General features: G+C 37.0%; 1 protein-coding gene across 1 annotated transcript in view; it reads right to left on the bottom strand.

Annotated features, from left to right (window-relative positions):
• Positions 1 to 7202: 7202 nt before the first annotated feature.
• LOC108681145 (neural-cadherin) overlaps positions 7203 to 9459 on the bottom strand; it is a 78779-nt gene continuing 76522 nt past the window's right edge. The window contains exon 30 of the mRNA XM_018170140.2: positions 7203 to 8533. Coding sequence (XP_018025629.2) covers positions 8202 to 8533 — 332 coding nt within the window. The 3' untranslated portion in view covers positions 7203 to 8201. The remainder of the gene's footprint in view (positions 8534 to 9459) is intronic.

Below are 9459 nucleotides of genomic sequence, written 5' to 3'. Positions count from 1 at the left end.
ATTATTTTTGTCATGGAGATGAAAACACTTCCTAAACTTACGTTACAATAAAGGATCAGTAATTGCTGCTTCAAAAGCCTTGATTGCTGAGAAGAAAGAGCTTCTTGCTCTTGTAAATATCTAGCTTAACACTGCAAAGTTTCTGAATAATTAAAATAATTGCCGAGTTTTTTATTCACTATTTCAGTCCCCCCATGATCTCTCCTTTCGGAAGTGTATTGGGCATTTGAAAAAATAATGAATTTTTATCACGAGAGTAACGACTTGTTGGCACATTTTTTGACTGCAAACAGTGCTCCGAATTTTTAGGGTAGAAATCAAAATAACGAATAAGTGACAACCTTTTTGTTTTAGATGAAAATTATGTCTTTGTTTTAATTAGGTTATTAAATATGTAGTAATCACTGCTGTATTAATAGTATAGCATGTGAAAAAAATCTAAGTGGTAAATAGATACGCCTAAATCAGCTCGAAAAATTTCAATCATAAAAATTTTAATTTAAAAATAACATGGTAGAATTAACGCACACACAAAACAGTTTAAGAAGAAATTGAGCTCATCTTTTTCTTAGAGAGGCTCTGAATTGACTGCTAAGTAAGAAAAAACGAAGTGTCATTATCAGCGAGACAAAAACAAAATAAAATAATAATATAGCTTGAGGCTTGAAATAGAACGTAACTATAACAATAATACACATTAGAGGAGCCCACGCGACGACTCTCCCGGCAGGCCAGCAGCCTGCGCCGCTGGAGCGCTGCCAGACGCCACCGCCTGACCTCATTCATTAAGGGATTCCTTTGCTCGGATTTCGGCTTTGCTGCTTACGGTCAGATTTCCTTTGGCCTCCAATGGAGTTATGCCTTCACATTTCAGCTCATTGAAATGCCCTCTAATGAAATATTTTGCATTGTTTCAAGAGAAAGTTGTACAATAGAGAGAAAAAATGGGATGAATTTAAAGTATCACATGCAAGGATTCCAGAAAAGTAACTGAAAGCAACTTTGTGCTACAAGATAAATTCTATGGCCATTATGTAGGTGTTGTCCCATGACTGCACAATTAAACTGTAGCAGTATTACTCAATTAAATGCTGCGTGATTATATACTACAAACAGCAGCATGTTTGTCTGCTCTAAACTGTAGCATGATTGCTCAGTCCATCCAGTAGAACAATTGTCTACCTAAAAAACAGTTGCGCAAGTAACATGCTCTGCTAAATTTGATATTTGAATTTGCAAAGTTCATCACTGTGTTCGATAGCCAACGACAGTAATTGTTGCAATGACATTCTTAGTATTATTACATACAACTTGATCGCATATTGTAAGGGAAATTCACCCTTTTTGATTTCAGTTACTTAAATTTATTTTGTGTCGTAAGTTTTACGGCTACTCGTAGGGTTGGCAACCATGCTATTTGATGACGTGGCGTTACCGTCCTGAAGCCCGGGTTAGTTCGTCTCATTCGATTGCTGTAACTTGGTCGGAGCGTACCTACGGTCACTATTTTCGAGTGCACCTGTAGCGTCCCTATTAGGTGGGTGTTAGTGCATTTGCTCTCTACTTTAATGTTCGAGTTTTGAATACCGGTATAGTGTTTGAATTCTTTGAATGTATTCATATGTTGTGTTAACTGAAATTGTTCAATAGTGTAATGTCGTTAGTTATAGTCTTGCTGACCATCATTGTTCGGCAGGACCGACTCTTCGCTCGGCCAGCAAATGCGGCTCCTAGTTAGGCCGACCTAGACGGTACTTCTCAACTCCAGTACCTGCACCCGTCCAGTCTCAACCCAGTTCACTAGCCCATGTTGTGAACACCTTTGCTGTGAACCACCTTTGCTGTGAACCAACTTTGCTGTGAACCACCTTTGCTGTGAATCACCTTTGCTGTGAATTTGTGAACCACCTTTGCTGTGAACCACCTTTGCTGTGGATTACCATGGCTGTGAACTAGTATCGTTGCTGTCATGCTGTGCATTACCTTTGCTAAGCATTACCTTTGCTAAGTATTACCTTTGCTAAGTATTACCTTTGCTAAGCATTACCTTTGCTGAGCATTACCTTTGCTGAGCATTACCTTAGTGGTGCATTACCTTTGCTAAGTATTACCTTTACTGAGCATTACCTTTGCTGAGCATTACCTTTGCTGAGCATTACCTTTGCTGAGCATTACCTTTGCTGAGCATTACCTTTGCTGAGCATTACCTTAGTGGTGCATTACCTTTGCCGGCCTTACCTGTGCCGTGCATTACCTTTGCTGTGAACTATTTTTGCTGTGAACTATTTTTGCTGTGTACTATCATTGTCGTGTACTATCACTGTTGTGCGTTAGTTATTAGGATGTTTTCAACCTTTCATTTATTAGTGTTCAATTTACGTGCTTTGTTCAATAAATAATTGTTTAGTATGCTTTCATTTCTCCTTTGTTAAGATCGGTGGCAGTTTAGGGTTAATTGTCGAATCTACTTGGAGTCGTCCTTTACCTGAACTTTACACATATATAAAACATTGTACATGTTTTAGATTCACGAGGAGTTCGACAAGCTATGGTAAATTTTTGTCTTCAAACGTCGTTCTTTGGTCAATATTATTTTGGTTGCGGAAGAAAAATCAATCGACTCGAATCTCCGACAAAAGAGGAGTCCTTATCACGTTGACTACGTATTGGTACATATGCGTATCACGAAATGTATTTCTCCTGGTACATAATTCGGGGTTGCCAGATGGCCCAATAAACGGCCAATTAAGTCCGTGAACAAAAAGGCCTATAACTCAATCTATACTAGTATATTATTTTGTAGGTTCCGGTGTAAAAATTCAATTTTTTTAGTTAATTAGGAAGTGCCTCTTACGACCCCTATCATAAATTTTAGCCGACCACCTAAATTGAAAAAACTAAATCGCGGAATTTGTCCGGTAAAAAGAGAAAGTCTGGCAACCCTGTTCCATAATAGTAGGGTAACGTGGGGCAGCGCGCCCCCCACTTTTTTTAAACTAAATTTTTGATGAAGTTTTAATTGATACGAGGTGGTTCTTTTACGTAAATCCGTACACTTCATCCCAGTGAAACTGTCGACCGGCGGTAGAGAACACGGACCAATATCTGCCATACTTAGCGAGAAACCCGCTATGGGCCCGTGACCCGCAGTGGGCTCGCTGCCCCATGTTACCCTACTAGAAAAACGAAACAAAAGTACAAGATGAACCAATCGTAGTCAACGTGTTAATTAATATCGTGTAATGGTATCAGATTTCGTTTGCTGTACATTACAATTTGATCAAAACATAAAAATGAAATGAAGTGTGCATGCATTTTCCCACAATGCATTGACACAGGATTTCCATTTATATTTATTCAGGTTTAGTTTTCAAGGATCACACGGAGGAGATCTTGCTTTAATTTTGTTTGTTTCTAGGATTCGTAAGAAGAGTATATAGTAGACAGAAGCATGTATACACAATAATATAAAAATAAATCAAGAACGATCGTCAGATTATAATGTAATTGAATGATTATTGACCATATGATAAAATTATAAAGTTATAATCAATCATATGAAAAAATAATACTAGATGATGAAAATTCATTTTTCATTCGAAACATGGCTTTGACCTCGCAAATAACTACCGGAACCAATTTTATGAAGTAAAAGAAAAAACTTTTGTTTATGGAGCGCGGCAATTAACCGCACGTGTTCTGGTCTGGTACGCAATTTGTGCCGGTCTAGATACCGTGTTAGGTAATTATGAAGTGAAAACAATTATGGTGGGAATAAACCGCTAAGCTTCTTATTTCCCGAGCGAAGGATTCGACTCCGCGATGATGAATACTTCATATAATTTTGAACGCTAACTAATAAATGTTGACCGGGAAATTGCATCCGATGAACGACGAACAAATAAGTAATATAATTTATACCTTGCCCGAATTTCGGCTGAAATATTCAGAGGTGCAATAAATTTTTCTTTTTTAATTTAATTCCTCACGTGAAATTTTAAATATGTGGCTTGTCTACCATCCTGAGTATAATTTTAATGAGAGATTTTAAATCTGAGGTGGTATTTTAACAACTCACAGTTTCCAATTGACGGATGTTATATTAAACAGATTCCAGTAGACACATGCAGGTTTCAATTATTAAGGGAGACGCGGGGCCCAATTTCCTGATGTGACACAGGTTCCAATTAATGATGAAACACCAGTCTAACAGACTGGTGATAAACAGGTTCCAAATGACAGCTGTTACTAATGTTATAACTGGCACGGTAACTCGACTACTGTGCGCATTCCGCCTGTGATGCCGTGATAAGCTGCACTATTCAAATATATTCCATTGTAGAAATTAGTTGATGTCTTAGAATTTGCCAAGATATGAGATTTGGTCCTGAGAAAAACTTACAAATTACTTCGGTACATATATCTATTGCTGTAAAACGATATGTTTTTACAGAAAAATATTCAAGCAAATTTTTTGAGTTACTCCTCAACGATGATCTCGTAAATTAGATATGGAAAGAAATGTTTTTTCTTCAGTGAATTTTTTTCTTCTGTGAACTCCAGTTCTTCCAGGAAACTTCGTTACACGATTTCGCTCATTACTTCGATGTTTTACGATGCATTGCAGCTTCTCTTTTGTGGGTAGGATTACGTTTCAGGAGCTAGCTATGGCCCCCCAAATAACCAAGTTAAGTCGAATAAATAGCATGCACGCGGGTACATGCGGCATTCAGTTTATTACGTTGGGAATAAACTGAATGGAAGAGTTACTAGACTGAATGAATAAACTAACTTGGGTACAAAATAAAAGAGTTAAGATAAAATATGCGGGTCATCGAATAGAAAAATCTGATCACATGTACGTTGCAAAATCTACATGCATGTTCAATTTAGGGTCGAATTTCAATAAGTGAAATTAATTCAGAATAAAAACATTAATATAATTAAAAATAAATATGGGAAATACTAACTTCATTAAAAATAATACAACGCACGCAAAAATTAATCGAATTAAACTTGCTCATGGAACCGATTGCAGATTTTTTGTTTGCTTGTCATATGTTCGAATGTCCTTTCTTTAAACTGCAAAGTCCGCATAAAAAATATCACAAAAGAAATGTTAGGGAATATGTGTCAAAGAAAATGACCACAATTCTTTGAGCAATCAGCGTAATTTTTCCTTTTTTTCCACATCAAGAAAATGAATTAATACCGTTTGTTTTGCTCATTTATTTATTATTTTGCAACCTCCGTTTGAAACATAAAATTCAAACTATGCGTTTGTAAATTGTAAAACATATTCAAATCAAAGAATAGCCTGATAATAAAATTCATATCGTTTCGTTGAGAACAATATCTCAAAAATCTCAGAGAAGAATAGTTAATTATTTGACTAAAATGCCAATGTATGTCAGAGCGTCATCAATAGCATAAATATTAGGTGCGAAATCAAGCGCTGTGCGCTATTGCCTTTTGTAATTAAGACCTTATAATTACATACTCATGCAAGCCAATATTGTCTACTTCGATGTAGGATACATGTGAACGTTTGGCACATCTACATCGATGTAGGCCCTCACGTGGACGCTGCAGGAGCTCATTGTCATGCCGAAGGGAAACAGGGCATTGGCATCCAGTATCCTAAATAATTGAGGTAATTGCCGGGATGATGGGGAATGCTAATACGAGTAGCAGCTATTACTATTCAGTAGGGCTTTGTACTGCTAAGCGCTTTATTGGGGAAGAGATCAGGGGGCAGATGCGGCCTTTTCGAGGCAAAAGAGTTTTGTACGTGTAAATGTTGTTAGAGAATGTTGCTATTGAAATAAGAATCTATATGTAATTATAGTGGGTGGAATAAACGATTAAACAATTAAAAACGCGAAAAAGCGGATCTCGTCGAAACACGATGACATTCACGAATGATTTCTCGTACTTTTTCCTTTTGGTCTTTTGTTAAATTTTTTTTTTTCATCAATTTTAGACGCTAAAATGAAGCGCTAGTTTCAAATCTATTTTTTTTGCTGCAGAAGCTGCCAAACATCGTCGAGTAAGAGGATTTATATCCTATTCATCGGATTTAATGCGCCTTGCCGCTTGTGGAGAGAATTACGCCGACGATCCCATCATCAATATGAGAACCGAAAAATTATGTAAACAGCGTCGATGTTCAGAAATATTGGTTGCAACATTAAAAAGCTTAAAGCAAATGACTGGGAGAAATTTGTACCAGCTCATGACTTGAGTTTACACTGCCATTGAGCGTAATTAAACGATCAAGATTCTAATTTACGTCAGGGTTCTTGTTGTTATGTTATTTTGACAACTAAATAAATCCGACAATTAAGATGACTTCATGATGACGAAGTTGACTCGGCCGCTCGCGAAATAATTCACATTTCTCTCAATGTTTGATGAGGTGTCACACCCTCCATTCAGCTGCAGCATAATGCAGCATAAATGATCTATTGCAAACCTATTGAAAAATCGAGACCTATCCTCACCGCCATTGAAGGAAATCTAGAGCACGGCCACAATTTTTTATTTTGGGCTGCTTTTCGCGAAATATAATAATGCAGTAGAATAATTTTTCAGCAAATGTGGACTTGGCGGTCGCCCACCGGAATGCTAATAAAAAAGGAATTTTCTAATCAAGTCTGTGATACCTTTATGTAAAATTTTCTGAATTCAGGAAAGGAAAAACCACATGCAACAAGTGAAAAAATTTCAAATAAGAGATTTGGTATCAGCTGACAATTTGTAAATTTCTGACACAGGCCCTTTGTATCGCTAATATAAAGTTAAATCTCAAATATCTTGTATACGCTCTTTATTTTCGGCCGCTGCTGCTCGTGCGGCTTGAACAAGAAGTTTGACTACAAAAGTTGAGCACAACTTGCGGCTACCGCCTTCGTCAGGCCTCGGCATCAATATAAGGTTGCGAATTCCTTATCAAAGAAACGTCGTCGTCGACCGTGAAAAAGGAAGGAAATCTTCGAAAACTTCCAGCGTATATGTGCCGACTTGGACTGCTCGCAAGATAGCCGTGTGAGTCACAGAACGGAAGATCTATTGATACACCAGGCAAACCGATGCACGTCTCAATATTCGAATATTGGCCTATAATATTATAGTATCCAATAGGGCAAAAAAACGAATGCGTCGTTCATAATTGTTTATGAAACTATAAAATATTACAACATCTTTTACGTAAAATATTTGACTTTGTTGATAATAACACACAAACTTTTAATCTCTTCCCTTTACATTAATTAGTAGATAAAAGTATATGCATCGGGCACGTAAGACAACTAGGATATTGACAGGATACATAGGCATCTGGTAGGAGTTTATTTCGATAGAATCAATGGTCAGTTTTTTAAAGGGAATTCAATATAGAATAAGTGCTACACATTAGGTTGGAAAAGTTACAGCGATGCCTTGTCTCGAAGCAGCAATTCACTGAAACTTGCTTGATCATTTGAGCGAATGATGATAGTTGGCACAAATTAGACTAAATGAATTTATCAATAAACCTGTAATCTGATTTAATTATTTTATTGGCTTATTTGGCTACTATTGCATTAAATGAATCCTAGAAGCGTTCAAGATAATAGTTTTCGGTGAAGCAGGTCTTACTTTCAACTTCAAAGGGATAACAGTTTTTCGATTAAAATTTGTTAATAATAAGTAGGCAGTTGGATAAAAATCACCAATTAACATACATATAACTTTCTTAGAATAAGCACTAATTTTTCCAAAACCACTAATTAGCAAATTAGTCATGAGTCGTTCTGTACTTTTGACGACTTCATCACAAATGCTTCACAAGATCACGTTCGATAACTCGTACAAGATTGTCTTATAACACATAGGCGGCGACGTTCTTGGTAACGTCTTGACAACAACTACCAAGATGTTGCAGGACAAATGAAGTAAATTATCTGACCATCAAAGCTGCAGAGGCCTATCTTATTACCTAAAGATGTAGCGTATACCGTCGCCTATGTTCTGGTCGCCAATAAATGATCAACTTGCTTAGCGCGTGTTTTCGAACAAATACTCAATTAATTTAAGTAATTATTTTAAATCAATTTACTTTTATTGAGATTAGTAATTTCACTACAAGGGCATTTATAACATTTTTCAAGTTCCAAGCATTTACTTCCGTTGACCGCAGCAACATCACAGCTGTGATGAACTCAGTCCAGAGGCTGCAGTTGACGGCAGCGCGGCAAGGAATTGTGCCGTAAATCTACATTGAGCACAAGCGTCTCTTTATAAGATGCAGAGCTGGGAGGCAGGGTGCCTCCTTTTTGACATTTATTCAAGCGTTCGCTGTAGCTTTTCTGTTGAGACTCAGAAATATTCATGATGTGAGCCAATGAAGACGGGTCTCTCTTGGTCGTCACTTCCTGGCATCTCCTGCTGAAAGAATCAGGCAGGTTTTTGAGGAGGTCCATCACTTGTGAAAACTCCGGCACAAGTTGACTTTTGCAGGCCTCGTCATCGTTGCTGCCATCACTTGGGAAACCTGCACGTCAAGAAACAGAGCAACGCTTACGACCACGCCTTGCACGTTAAGTTTAAATTAGATACTCAATCTCGAGTTGAAGATACGTACGGACTCACGTTGACGGATCTTATGCATTTTTTCCAAGAACATCGTCTTGCATATGCTAGGAATAAAATATATTGATCACAGAAAATTCAAGTTTTCAAGTAATATTGTTAAATCTGGCGCATTTTCACATGTGAATTTTGAAAGAAAAAAATCAGGTGTAACGGCATGCACAACTAAAATTTTTCGCTTACTTTATCAAATTTTGCCAATGATGACCAATGAATTTATGAAATTTTTTGAAATAGATGATTAAGACATTAATGTGAGTGACAGTTTTGTTACCGCTTGATTGAAATATTTGTTTGCAACAACTAGCAGAATAAAGATAAAGTCAGGGAAATATGCAAATATGCAGGGCCGAATATGCAGATCGGCGGGCCTAATTGGCTTCCATTCAGCCTCCGGAGCTAATTTTATTCGAGATCTCATGCAATGCCGAAGCGGAAAAAACACGATCTAACTTAACTCAAAATATTTAATAGGTTTGATGTTGGATGAGTTCAAACATCTGGTTGTGATGATTTTAGAAATTAAATCTTTTATGGCAAGAACCGTAAACATTCCCATGGCGGGGCTAATAATGAAAATTTCAAAAATAAAATGCACGATCTTCTTTGAGTTGGAACCCTAGCGAGCAAAAGAAATTAATCATTAGATACGTTTGAGTTCTCAGTCAGAATCAAGCGATTAGACAGGAATACCCATTCACTCTTTTTTGTACTTCAAAACCTCAGAACACGAACCATTATTTTTTTTACTCGAAAACCACAGAACATGGACCATTTCTAATTTATTTACTCGAAAACCAGCGAACCTGAACAAATTCTAATTTCTTA

This window comes from Hyalella azteca, unplaced genomic scaffold (assembly GCF_000764305.2).
Source record: "Hyalella azteca isolate HAZT.00-mixed unplaced genomic scaffold, Hazt_2.0.2 contig5366, whole genome shotgun sequence".
Classification (NCBI taxonomy): Eukaryota; Metazoa; Arthropoda; class Malacostraca; order Amphipoda; family Hyalellidae; genus Hyalella; species Hyalella azteca.
Note: the sequence above shows the minus strand (reverse complement) of the source record. Positions and strands in the feature narration are given on the sequence as shown.